General features: G+C 42.6%; 1 protein-coding gene across 3 annotated transcripts in view; it reads right to left on the bottom strand.

The window, feature by feature from the left end:
• helz2a (helicase with zinc finger 2a) overlaps window positions 1-13,816 on the bottom strand; it is a 122,644-nt gene that overhangs the window by 52,073 nt on the left and 56,755 nt on the right. For all 3 annotated transcript variants that reach the window (XM_078555298.1, XM_078555301.1, XM_078555299.1), the window contains 2 exons: window positions 11,343-11,972; window positions 7,670-8,459 (listed from right to left, as the gene is read on the bottom strand). In XM_078555298.1, the coding sequence (XP_078411424.1) occupies window positions 7,670-8,459; window positions 11,343-11,972 (1,420 nt within the window). The remainder of the gene's footprint in view (window positions 1-7,669; window positions 8,460-11,342; window positions 11,973-13,816) is intronic.

Below are 13,816 nucleotides of genomic sequence, written 5' to 3'. Positions count from 1 at the left end.
GATGGCTGTAAAGCTTCTTAACTTTTACAAAGGCTTCTTCTTGCTGTGAATTCCATGACCAACGATGGTGCTTTTTTAACAACTAGTGTAATGGTGTTAACATTGTTGACAAGTTTGGCAAGAAGTGGCTATAATAATTGATCATGTCCCAAAAAAACTTTGAGTTCAGTTACACTGGATGGAGAGGGCACCTCTTTGATGGCGCTAACTTTATCTTCTACCAGATGCAACCCCATGGCATCCACTCAGTGACCCAGGTAAGTAACTTCTGGCACTTGGAATGTACATTTCTCTTTCTTTAATCGTATACCAGCTTCCAAGAATCTTCTTAACACCTCTCTCAGGTTAGCCAAATGTTCGGTTTTAGTTAACCCTGTGATCAGAACATCACCTAGGTATACTATCACTCAGGGAACTCCTTGCAAAAGACTCTCCATTGGAAAGATTGCACATACAGACGATACTCCAAAGGGTAGGCGCACATATTGTTACAGACCCTTGAGCGTGTTGATGGTTACATACTCTCTGCCTGGATGAGTGCAGCTTCCACAACACTCAAGAAGTTTGACACTATCCAGGACAAAGCAGCCTACTCGATTGGCACCACATCCACAAACATTCACTCCCTCCACCCACCGATGCACAGTAGCAGCAGTGTGTACCATCTACAAGGTGCACTGCAGTAACTCAACAAGGCTCCTTCGACAGCACCTTCCAACCCATGACCACTACCAGCTAGAAGGACAAGGGCAGCTGACACATGGGAACACCACCACCTGGAAGTTCCCCTCCAAGTCAGTCACAATCTTAACTTGGAAATATATCACTGTTCCTTAACTGTCGCTGGGTCAAAATCCTAGAACTCCCTTCCTAACAGCACTGTGGGTGTACCTACACAACATGGACAGCAGCAGTTCAAGAAGGCAGCACCACCTTCACAAAGGCAACTAGGGATGGGCAATAAATGCTGGCCCAGCCAGCAAAGCCCACATGCCATGAATAATTTTTTAAAAAGACGTGCTATCCAGCTCTAACTGTTGGTATGCATGGCTCATGTCCAGTTTGGTTTAGGATTTGCCTCTACCTCGCTTTGCATACAAGTCACCTATCCTCAGGACAGGATATTTATCTAGTATAGCTGCCTTGTTCACGGTCAATTTATCATCCCCATAAATGCATGTAGTTTGATCAGATTTCACCACAGGGACTATGGGCCCTGCACATTCCGAAAATTGAACTGGATGGATGATGTCTGGCTTTTCTAACCAGTACAGTTCTGCATCCACCTTCTCCTTTAGGGCATAAGGCACAGGTCTGGTCTTAAAGAAATGGGGCGTCACCTGAGAATCTATATATCTTTTTGCTTGCAAGCCTTTTAACTTTCCTAATTCACCATGAAATACACTGTCGTATTTCCTTAGCAGTTCAGGAACTCCTCCTGTTCTCGAGTGAAATATTTCAGACCAGTTAAGCTTAATTTTTTGTTACCAGTCTCGGCCCAGAAGACTAGGTCCTTCACCTGTCACTATGATCACTGGAAGCTGGGCTGTCTGTTGCCTATAGGACACAAGTACTGTGGCAGTGCCCTATGCCTGTGTGGATTCTCCAGTGTATGTTTTCAATTGAACCGTGGTTCGCTCCAGATTCAGTGGCTGGGTACCTTCATTTACGTATTTAAATGTGTGCTCTCCCACTGCTGTGGTTGAGGCTCCCATATCCACCTCTATTATTAGTGGCTTCCCATTCACTTGAATTGTGACGGTTATACGTTCAGTTTTTACTGCTTTGACATTGGACTGGGAATAGATATCTGTATCGGTAGCTTCAGGTTCTGTTATTCAGTTCAATCATTTTGGTCTGCTGCTTTATGGGCTGTTTCCATTTCGTCCTGCATTGCTTTATTACATGACCTTTTTCACGGCAGAAATGGCATTCTGCCTCCTTGAAACTGCGGGTGTCCGGTACGTGGTTATCCCCACATCTAAAACAGCCTAACTTCAGAGTCACTGCTGAAATGCTTCCACTGGGCCTTTTCTTTTGTCAAGCAGCAGAGACTGTCGTTCAGTTCACTGCTGTGACTCCGGTTTTCGTGTCACACCCGGTGGTAGGTTCCTGCCCTGCCTGAAGAAAGGTGCCATGTTGCACATTCTGTAAAGCCTGCAAATCTCTCGCAGCACTTACCATGGTTAGCGCTATCTCCATGGCTGCGCTTCAAATCGATGTTGACTTCTGTGAGTAAACAGCGCTGAATGGCGTCATCACGAACCCCGCAAACTAATCGGCCCCACAACATATCGTTGAGTGTGTCTCCGAAGTCAGAGTGCTAGGTCAACTACTTCAACTTTGCACACTCCCAGGGCCCTTACTCTGGAGTTAAACTGAAACCTCTGCATTATCACGGATGGCTCCGGCTGAAAATGCATCTTCACGAGGTATACTAATTCGTTAAAAGATTAGAATTAGGCGCATTCGGGGCCGTCAGATTGTGGATGAGATTGTATGTCTTGCTACCACATACACGCAAAAGGATTGCTTTCTGATTTTCCTCCACAATAATTTTATTCGCCACAAGATAAAAACCAAGGCGCTCTACATACTGGCTCCAGTCTTCCATAGATGCATCATAAGGGTCGATTCTGCCAAAGAGTGGATGACTGGTGGGTATACTTTTCTTTTTTTCTTAAGATCTGATGAACTCACATTCACAAAGCGAGGTGCAGCGTCAGCGCTATTTTACCCCCATCACCAAATGTAATGAGTTGACATACCAGACATATCTGTTTCTACTTGAAACAGATAACTTTATTACAGAGAGCTTTTCAGAAGCTACATGCTGGAACCAGGTCCTCCACTAGGAAAGCCACGCACCCCCTCCAGATTACACGTGCCTAGGGCTCATTCATCAGAGTCTACAAGAACAATCATGTGAGCCCTGATAGGCAGTAGGAAATGGCTTTACCTTCAATCACTACACAAATTTTCCTACACTCTCCCTTCAGAGATCTCGAAATAAAGCAAAAGAGCCAAAACCTAGTGGAATTAATTTTTGTGATTTCTTCCTGACCCTTTACGCCAGGGAATGACATTCCCCAGAGAGCAAGGAACATCTTGTCTGCCTTCCCTCCATCCTTGAAGTTGTACCAAGTAATTGTCAAGTAATTGTCAAACTTGACCTTGAGGTCTGAGCTACTTGCCTCAACAACCTCCCTTGCTGCACTATTTCAAAGACTGACTACATATATATTTACATTTCTCAGCGTTATTAACAGTTACCTTGCAATACACTGTCAGATTGATTCAGTGGTCAGTACTTCAGCTTCAATATCAGAAAGTTATAGTTCAAGACCAGCAATCAGATTTCAAGCATCTTAAAATACAGACTCATCAGCGTGTGCAGGATTATCACTAACTGCACATGTCACACAACTGTCTCATCAAGAGAGGCTCAACAATGGAGCAGGTAGAGGAAATAGAGGCTATCCCATAGTCAAGAGCAGACAGAGCAAGAACACTGTCCCTCAGTCAGATAAAATTCCTGATGAAATACCTTTGCAGTTATTCAGCAAGCTCTGGGTGGGTACAATATCCACTGACTACTTAGCAGTACTTGCACCTTCAGCGCTTTAGTACCTTTAAATCCTCCCCCAGTTGCAGAAAAAAAGTGGTTATTCAATATCTCCGGGAGCCTCTTGAAATTAAAATAGCCCTCTCCCTCCTTGTACTGTGTCATCAAATGTTCCTGCAACTGCTTTGACCACATATACTGCTGTGGTGGCTTCCAGCTCCTTCTGGCATATGTACTATCATCCGAGAAGCAGGGATTGGACAGCCCAGATGCGTGCTGCTCAGAATACTGCAGCCTCATCCATGCTGGTTTCAACTATGCCTCTGCTATAGGGATGCCTTTCAGTATATCTTCGATATGTGTGGAGGTAAACATCTGGGCAGCAATGAAAGTAGAAAACATAGCAACATAAGGAACAGGAATGGTCCATTCAGCCCTTTGGGCCTGCTCTGCTATTCAATTATATCATGGCTAAATTGCACCCCACTTCCATTTCCTTGCCTTGCTTCACACTCTTTGATACACTTACCTAACAAAAGTCTATACGTCTGAGTCTTGAAAACGCTAATCGTCCCAGCATCCACAGCCTTTTGGGGAGTGAGAGTTCCAAATTTTTACTACTCTTTGTGAAACGTGCGTTCTGATTTTGATCCTGAATAGCCTAGTTCTAATTTCAAGATTATGTTCTCTTGTTCTTGAGAACCCCATCAGAAGAAATAGTTGCTCTCTATCTACCCTATAAAATCCTTATAATATTTTAACCTCACTTAAACTTAACTGAAGGGTATATAAGCCAGGTTAATGCAACCTTCCCTCATAATTTAATCCTCTAAGACCCAGTATCATTCTGGTAAATCTGCTCTCCACCAATATATCGTTTCTGAGGATCGCTGCCCAATATTAGTCCACCAAGGGGTGCGGATGGAGTAAGCCATTCCAACAATTGTTGTCCATCCATAGGTACATTTGAGGAAGTTGTGATGATCAGACATCTCGAGAAGGTGCAGTCATACGAACATACAAAATAGGAGCAGAAGGAGGCCATTCAGCCGCTCGAGCCAACTCTGCCATTCAATAAGATCCTGACTGATCTGTTTGTGTTTCAAGTTCCACATTCCCATCTACCCCTGATAATCTTTGATTCCCTTGCCTAACAAGAATCTATCTACCTCTGCCTTAAAAATATTCAATGACCCCGTCTCCACCACCTTCTGAGGCAGAGAGTTCCAAAGTCACACAACACACTGAGAGAAAAAAACTCTCCTCATCACTGTCCCTTAAGGGCAACCCCTAATTTTAAAAGTGTTCCCTAGTTCTGGACTCACCCACAAGAGGAAACATCCATGTGGAACTCGAAACACAAACAAATCAGCCAGGATCTTATTAAATGGCAGAGCAGGCTTGAATGGCCTACTTCTGCTCCTATTTCATATGTTCATTATGTTCATATATTCATATGACTGCATCTTCTCAAGATGTCCGATCTTTACAACTTCCTCAAATGCACCGATAGATGGACAACAAATGTTGGAATGGCCTGTGACATCCGCACCCCTTGGTGGATCAATATTGGGCAGCGCACCTCAGAAATGATGCATTGGACTTGGAGGTAGTGGAGAGCAGATTTACCAGAATGATACTGGGCCTTAGGGGGTAAAATTATGAGAGGAAGCTGCATTAACCTGGCTTATATTCCCTTCAGTTAAGTTTAATCAAAGTGTTTAAAATGTTGTAAGGATTTTATAGGATGGATAGAGAGCAACTATTTCTTCTGATGGAGACTTCACCTTGTCAATACCATTCAGGATCTTAAATACTTCAATCAAGTCACCTCACTCTTCCACACTGCAGTGGAAACAAGCCCAGCCTGTCCAACCTATCCTCATAAGACAACCCGCTCATCCCAGGTATCAATCTAGTAAACCTCCTCTGAACAGCCTCCAATGCATTTACAGCTATCCTTAAATAAGGAGACCAAAACTGCACACAGTATTCGAGACGTGGTCTCACCAAATGCCCTGTAAAGCTGAAGCATAAAATCCTTACTTTTATGTTCAATTCCTCTTGTAATAAAGGATAGCATTCCATTAGCCTTCTCGATTACTTGCTTTACCTGCATACAAACTTTTTGTGATAGAGGTTAGTGGAAAACCACATGGGGTTGTGAAAGGGGAAGGGCAGAACTGTGTGGTCTCTCAGGATTATTCCTTGTTTTGGACAGCCAAGTGGGAGACAGGACGGGCTTCAGTATTTAAAATATTAGTTTGCAGAGCTCTGCACAAGAAATACACACCTTTTATGAGGTCTCTTCCGCAAGCTCATGACCCCCACACTACAGGTTAAGGCACTTGGAGCAAGGAAAAATTGAATCTGTTTAATCTCAGCACTATTTTCAAATGGCCCAGCAGATTTGTGTCTCACGCATGTGCGATTCACACCCCACCCCCTTTCCTTTACTAACTGGAAATGGGGGTGGGACTTCCGCTTCTGGGTCCTGCCCACAATTTTTAAAAAAGTCTCCACAGAGTCTTTCAAGACTCTTGTGAATTCCAGCCCCTCACATGCAAATTTCCTCTTCTCCTCTGGTGTGTTTCCAATTCCAGCTCCAATAGGCCAGCACCCCACTCCACTATGAAAACTGCAAACTAATGGTCAGGTGGGTGCTAACGCCACATCACCCATCTAACACCCAATTGGAAGATCTAGGTCTAGGCACTAAAAGACAAGAGGGAGCCATCCCTCAAACATATCCATCACTTTGCTTAGCAGGAAAAAAATCTTCTACATAGAAAATAAAATAAAATGAAACCATTCCTGGTAATAACCAACTATAGTACAAAAACTGAGTTAAAAGACTTGGCAATTTCCTCACTGAAGGATAATCTATTCATGCGACTCAAAGGGCGTTACAATAAGAGGACTGTTTTGCAATTGTAAATCAAAACTAAATGAACTGAAACTTAGGCTTTCAGCAAACAAAGAGCTGCACAAATTGATTGTCGTGATCCTAAGAAAACAACACAGGCAAATTTGGAACAGTTCTGAACTCGACACAGTTAGACTTGGGGCCTGAAATTGCTGCATCAGACAACAACAAGGAAATGTTTACACAACATGAACACATGAAAACTGATAAAGATCTAGCTCTGGCCTTTATTTCTGCCTTGTACAGTAGGCCCTCTCTGAATTGCTTTCCGCTAAACTATAACAGATAGAAAATTTGCATATTTGTCAAGATCCTGGGTTCTTGGGATTCTTGGGTTCTGTGAGAATTTAAGAAAAGCATTTTTACATACAGCTATTAAAGGGGCCATGTAGTCTTGTGAAATAACCATAATTATGTGATGGTGCTTGTGTTTGTATTAAGTTGGTTTTTCAAATGATAAAGAAATTATTGTAGTTATGACTAAATCGCACATTGAATTCACACTGGCTTTATGTTTCTAGGTCTTGGGAGTCTCTTCTACTTTGGTTCAAAGTGAACTGTCTCACCTTAGTAGGTGCGGAACTGGCACTAATTTGCACAAAATTGGGAATCAGGCCATAGGGTCCTCTGTGGTTGGGCACTGAAAAAACAGAGGATGCCCACTTCTCAGAGTAGGGCTCAGAAACATTTTGGGATACATTAGTCATTGCTTCAGTCTGTCAACAATTTATGCTATACTTGATCCAAGAGTATTTAATGTCACTGTAGTAAAAGTGAAGAAAAGTTCAATTCCAGCATTAACTCTCTTCCCTTGATGCTTGCAAAATTCAGCTAAAATCATTTATGCTGGCGAAACATTTTTACCATTATTACTTGAGTTCACTTGCTCAGAATCATTTTGTATAATGCTGTGCAACATTTCCCTAGCCAGGAACATTGGCTCAGATTTTGTGGTCAGTGGAGAATGAACAGCACCTGCCATTCACCTCTCTGACAGTTATCCACAAGGAAGTTGGCTCTGTTCAAAATTCTTGGCCCCACAAAGGCATAATTGCAGCCATAGGCTATTCCTAGCTATTTCAGGAACTTAATTCTATTCTTAAAACTCTCCTTTCAAAGCAACCTTATTCCTTTTCAAGTAGTTCAATGGCTTCAGTATATACTCTAAGCTGTATTACCTGAAACGCTTCAGAAGACACAACACATACTGAGCGTGGATCCAGTGTTCCCCAATCCATGGGCCAGTTATTTAGAACAGATACCACCTTTTCAACAACTTGGAAAATTTCGATCTCATTATACCAGGATAACTTGGAAGAGTTGAAACTGCTGCTCCCTTGAACATGGCAAAACATTAGAGGGTAGATTGTAGGATGAGGTAGGATGTTTCCACTTGCTTGAATGGCATCAGCCTTTCCCACATAAAAATGCTTTGACACGAAGTCAATGATCTGTTTCACTGATCTATAGTTTTCCGTGAAGATTAGACGGCTTTTAATTGCCTTGTCATGCCGTTTCTTCTGATAATATTGGAACAGGCGATTGAGCAAGGTGTAGTCTGCCATCTCACTGCTTTCAATGGAGAAAAGCTTAGGTGTTACTTGCATGTGATCTCCTGCAAGGACAATTCGTGTTTTATTGCTGGCTAGGGCCAGTGGAATCAGTGCATCACATTCCAACATCTGAGCTGCTTCATCAATTAGGATATGTGTGAAAAAGCCAGGGGGCAATTTGAGTTCAGAAAACAATTTTGCCTCCATGCAAGTGGTGATCACTATGCGGTATGATTCCAAGGTACTTTTGTCAGGCGCAATAAATGAATTGTTGTTAATTAAACAGTATTGTTTTGTGATGGCATCAGTATGAATGGGGTTTTGCTTCACGTATTTCAATCGCAGGGGTCTTCCTTCATGATGTCCAGAACAGACATGGTGATGAAAATAGTCCTTGACATATAAGTCTGCAGCACTGAAATGACAAGGCAAACAACAACAAGCTCAAAAATCAGATCTAAACAACTTATTTGGAATATTAAAATGCTTTTAAAAGTTTTCATATCCACTTCACAATGGGATGTACTGATGTAAATACAGTGAGAACAGCTGCTATGATGTTTTATGTTGGTATAAGGATCTGAAAGACAATTGAAGCACATAGTTTTATACTCCACAATTAAAGTTGTATTTCCATCTAATCATTAGCTGTGAACACCGGTTTAAAATTACTAGAGTTTTATGAAACAGATAATCAATTTCAGCCCTTTATGCTCAACAAGTTCTCAACTGTTTGCGATGTGACATTGAGTGGCTTTTCCCTCAGCCCATTCTACAAATAAATGTTATTGCTCCACATGAATTCCCATTATTTTACCCAATAGGAACACAGAGACTCAAAATATGTCAGCTGACTACAGTTTAAAATTATAATATTGGGCCAGATTTTGTGGAGCCCGCTGGACTGGGCAAAATGGCGGGCAGGCATGGAGAATTGCGTAGGAGGCCGTGCGTCAGGCTCCAGGCGGCGGCAAAGTTGTGAGCGATTAAATCTTTAGCAGGAAGGTAATAAAATGGGAAACTTGCCCATTAGCAATGGGAAGTTCAATGATTTGCTTAATTGCCCACTTGCATATAATTTCAATGCAATTCGACACAATTTAATCCTGCACCACCCCACCACCACCCCCATCCCCACAATTTAGTGAAACTCACATGTGTCTCTTGTGCCTTCAGTAACCTGCCCATTGAAAGCTGGCATCTTATATGTGACTTTCTTGACTCACTGTGAGTGTCCTTTGGACTTCAAGGACACTGAGTCACACTGGAATGATCTTGGAGATGTTTTTTCTGTGTAAAAACTCGCTGAGCTGACACACTGAGGAGCGAGCCTCAGGCTAGAAATTCAGAACCCAGAAGCACGGGGTCCGAAATTTAAAGGGGCTGTGCACAACGAGATGTAGAGGGGTCATCCTTTAGACTGGCAGCACAGATCTGAGTCCCTAAGGGGTGGACATTTTGTAGGTTGCCATCAAAGAAAGGGAGAGATAGTGGCAGCATGGGAATTATCCATCCTGTCGTTCTTCATCCTCAAATGCTGGAGGGGATGTGCGATATGATGAGCACCATGCTGCACACCAACCTATGCAGGCCACCCATCATCAGTGGCAGGGGGCACAAGGGCAGGAGATCAGTCAGAAAGCCTTTGCTAAACTGTGGGGCAATGCACTAGTTGGACTGTGACATCTCAGACCTCGCTTAAACCTGTCGGTGCTACTGAATGATCTTATGTGACAATGGTATCTTCTCCCTGGACTTTGGGCCATCTTTTTGTGCTGGAGCAAGAGAAGGTCAGATGCAGGAGATTTAAACTGCAGCGCTTTCGTAAAAAGCCTGCAAGAGTATTTCCAACTCTAACACAGGACTGACTGCCCTTTAAATATGGTGCCAGATCCTGCACGGTTTTCAGGTGATGCAGGCTGCCCACGTGATCGGGTGGCAAGCCCGTGTCATCCGCACTAATTGGCCAGCCACCACGTAATTAGGTTCAGCCAACCACCACAGACCCGGGCCAGAACCCCAATGACTTCAGGGCCCACCAGCAGGTACTATGACGGTAGGGCTAAATCCAGCCCATTATGTTTAGTGAGTTTCTTTTCATATTTATAACCCATTATCAAAAATACTTTGTATGCTTACTGTTTGTGAGCAATGCCCTAATAAATTAGAGTCTCTACATATAAACCATCTTACTGTGCAAAACCAGAGATCATTCAAAAATCATTCATTATCTATGCTGGACTCAGAAGGATTTAAAATTGAGCTATACTTACAGAACTATTCTGTAACCCTAAATATTACAAAGTGAGATACAAGTGCACTGTCACTGTCTCTCAGCTATTGCCTTGATGTGCTAGTTTTTGCTTCGTAACTGTTAGTCAGTTGACTTCTGGTCGCTCTCCAACTTTTCCCATCCTGCCTGCAACAATGCCTGCTGCTGGCAGGACTGGAAAATCCCAGCCCATTATTCTAGTTCAATTAAAGAATGGAAAATTGGGGTGACTCCATTATGGTTGTGTGATTCTCCTTGCCTGATTTTTCTCTTTGTGCTGAAGTCTGCTGATGCTTGATGTCAAGCACAATAACAAAGGAAATCTACCCCTTGGTGGTCATTCCAGAGTTATCTTAATCATAGAACCTTGTTAGATCCTCAGCTCAGTCTCTTCTTTTAATATCACTTGGCCTGTTTAAAGCATTCCTGTAGCAAACACTAGTTTCCTATTGAAAATGAGAAAATATCCACCTCTGTTACAAAAATAGTTTTGTAAACTCTAATAATTCAATTTAATCATTTTGGTTATTGCCTTATCTAATAAATGAGACCCAATAAGTGGGCATCTGTTCTAAATGAGCTTTCACATGAAGAATATTGATGTCAAATATCAAATATAAACAGCAACAGCGGGCAGTTTGCAATTCTCTATCTCTCCCACCATCGAGAATATATATGGAGACTCAAAAGAAAATAGCTGGTGTAGACTTTGTCATTGGAACTCAAGGTATTCTAATTCTCAGCTGTTTATCCAGAATCTCAATAAGGACAATATGAAATGAAAGAGATTGTATGGACCTTTAGGCTGTGTTTTTAATCAAAGCGATGATTAAAGGTGTTTGATGATGTTTCATGTGCGTATTGTTACTTTCACAGTGTGAAATATCACCAGCTGAGACTTTGAAAATACCAATAATCTTGAGCTTGGTGTTAATTCAGAAATGTTATGTGCTGTTGTCAAATGTTTCATTAATGAAAGCATTCCCATCTTGTCCTGTTGCAAACAGAGAATAACATACTACTCACCTGTTAGTGTCAGTGCATAGTAGCAATCTGGAGCCTGGTTTTGTTGCTATTTCCATAGCCGCTGTTGCCAAGGTAAAGGTTTTTCCAGTTCCAAAAGGACCGTAAATTAGAAGAGGGGGGGCTGATTTTTCCCCAGAAGTTTGTCCAGCAATAAAGGCAACAGCAGCACGTTGCTTTTGGTTTCCAGTTAGAATAGGAGCGGTAAACTGAGGAATGGAACACGTGGTGATGTCTGGGAAAATAATTTGCTCATTTGGAAGCAGATCCACAGCTTGGTGCTTGAAGCAAAATGGAAGCCGATCCAATTGGAATTGAATCTCTACGCTGTGATGGGTTCCTTTGTGGAAAGCAAGAGCAGTGTGGCAACGTGGTGACAGCTTTAGAGCAATTCGATTTTCAGTGGTAACCTCACGAAGAATGGCAGCCTCATAAACTGCATTGTTTGGGGAAGGATTTGGCGCTAACAGCACCGTATTAATTGCTCTCTTGAACAGGAAGCTTTCATTTGTATCAGTCAAAGCAAGAGGGGGTGGAAAAACACCAAAGAGCTCTCCATGTTGCGCAATCATCAACCCTTCAAACATATCTTCCAATTTGTCTGTGATAGAAAGTGTCACCTGTAGACTGAGCCTATCAAGGAGAAATTTGACAATTATGTTTAACATGTTTAACACACAAGACTCTATTGTTTTCTGATTATCTTCTTATAACTATGTGCACAGATGCGCATTGAAAAAAATTATGCCCTGGAAATTGGTTTATGCCACAGGCCGGTGTGAAACAGGTGCAGGAAATGATAATGTAGGATTCACGTAAACTAAGCCCATGAACTGCAGGTTCCTGCTGGGAATTTCCAGGGAGCTCACCAGAGAAGAAGACATCAACTTTGGGCCACTGCGTCAACAGCAGTGGCTTCGGGTAGATCCTGGGAGACAAGGGGAAGAATGGGTTGGGACGGGGCTCACTGTGCATGGAGCAAGCAATTGAGAGGGAGGGTGTAGTGATCATTAGAGGGAAGGGTATTGATCAGTAGAGAAGGAGGGGCAGTGATTGCTGCAGGCATAATTGGTGCAATTCTGGCCCAGCTGAAACTTCTGACACCTGCCACACTAGAAGGGGTGATGTCCAGGCCCTCCTCTCCTCTTCTCTCCTCCTGCCATGCCTCCAAACAACTATTTTTGAATGAAACCATTTTGCTGAAAAAAAAGACATGCCATCAAAACTTTTTCATCTTGCACTGATCAGGACAGATGCAAGAATACCAAATTTCAAAGGGAGCAATAGTTTATACTGCATGAGAAACAGGGTGCTGAGTGGTTAGCAAGCGGACTCTGATTGGACCATCATCCCAACTACTGGTGGATTGTATCAAACAGCACGTCTGTTCAGCTGTTTGCAACAGGCAAAGTACTGTCCATACTCAACCAACCCGTGCTTGCAGAACTCAGAACATAGTGCCCAACATTAGATGTGATTCCATGATTGGGCAGCACTTACTGAACAATCCCAAATGAGCCAAAAATTACAGTAACAACCAATTTAAGATTATCAGTTGGACTCGCAATATGGCTCAATTACACATGCTAGAAGCTACATATATTCATACACAGGGCCCAGACCTCTGCAGGCAACAGGAATTTGTTCAGACATTGCACCTTTTCAATGAAACAAAGCTTGGGGAACACTGTTCCTTGGTGGATTCCCCATAGTGCATCTTGACCAATCAGAGTCGCCTTGCCTTTTCTGAATTTAAACAAAAGCTTTGAGGTAACTGTTCCCTGGTGCATTCTCCATGGCAATTCCTTGACCAATCAGAGTCCATTAGTCAACTAATCAGCACCTTGTTTTTCGTAAAGTACAAATTGTTGTTCCCTTTGAAGTTTGGTATTTTTGCATCGGTCCTGATGACTGCAAGATGAAAAGTTTTAACAGCATGTCTCTTTTTTTAGCAATACACAGCCTTTCTTTGTAAATAAATCTGTTAGCTCATCGAGGGTCTAGGCTGCTTACTTAGCCTGAACCCATCAGTGGGGCCCAATAACATCCCATCAAAGCTTTATCTGACTCACCATACTACACTGGGTCTTGAATGAGCCTGGAAAAGGTGGTTTCCTGGTTCAGAGAGTCTCTATCCCTCATTCTGGCCCACTGAGGTTAATTGCCTTGTTAGGAGCAAGTAACATTTCTGCCCCTTACATGCCAGGCCAGAAAATTATGGAAAACAGTAGATAAACAGAGCAACTGAATCCCTGCCATTTTCTAGTGGGTTTCACTAAAAGTCGTCCATCAGTTAAAGTTGAACTCCTGAGGAAATTTGAAACTCGCAGTTTCCTGTGTTTGGGAAGCGAAACACTCCATTTTCTGTAATAAGTGCCTGTGTTATGTGCTGGTGAGGAGAGATATGGGGAATTATAGGCAGACCAGCCTGTTATCTAGGCAATCAAGATTTCAGTTCCTCAAACAACAAAACAGCT

Source organism: Cetorhinus maximus, chromosome 13 (assembly GCF_964194155.1).
Source record: "Cetorhinus maximus chromosome 13, sCetMax3.hap1.1, whole genome shotgun sequence".
In the NCBI taxonomy this organism is placed as follows: domain Eukaryota; kingdom Metazoa; phylum Chordata; class Chondrichthyes; order Lamniformes; family Cetorhinidae; genus Cetorhinus; species Cetorhinus maximus.
Note: the sequence above shows the minus strand (reverse complement) of the source record. Positions and strands in the feature narration are given on the sequence as shown.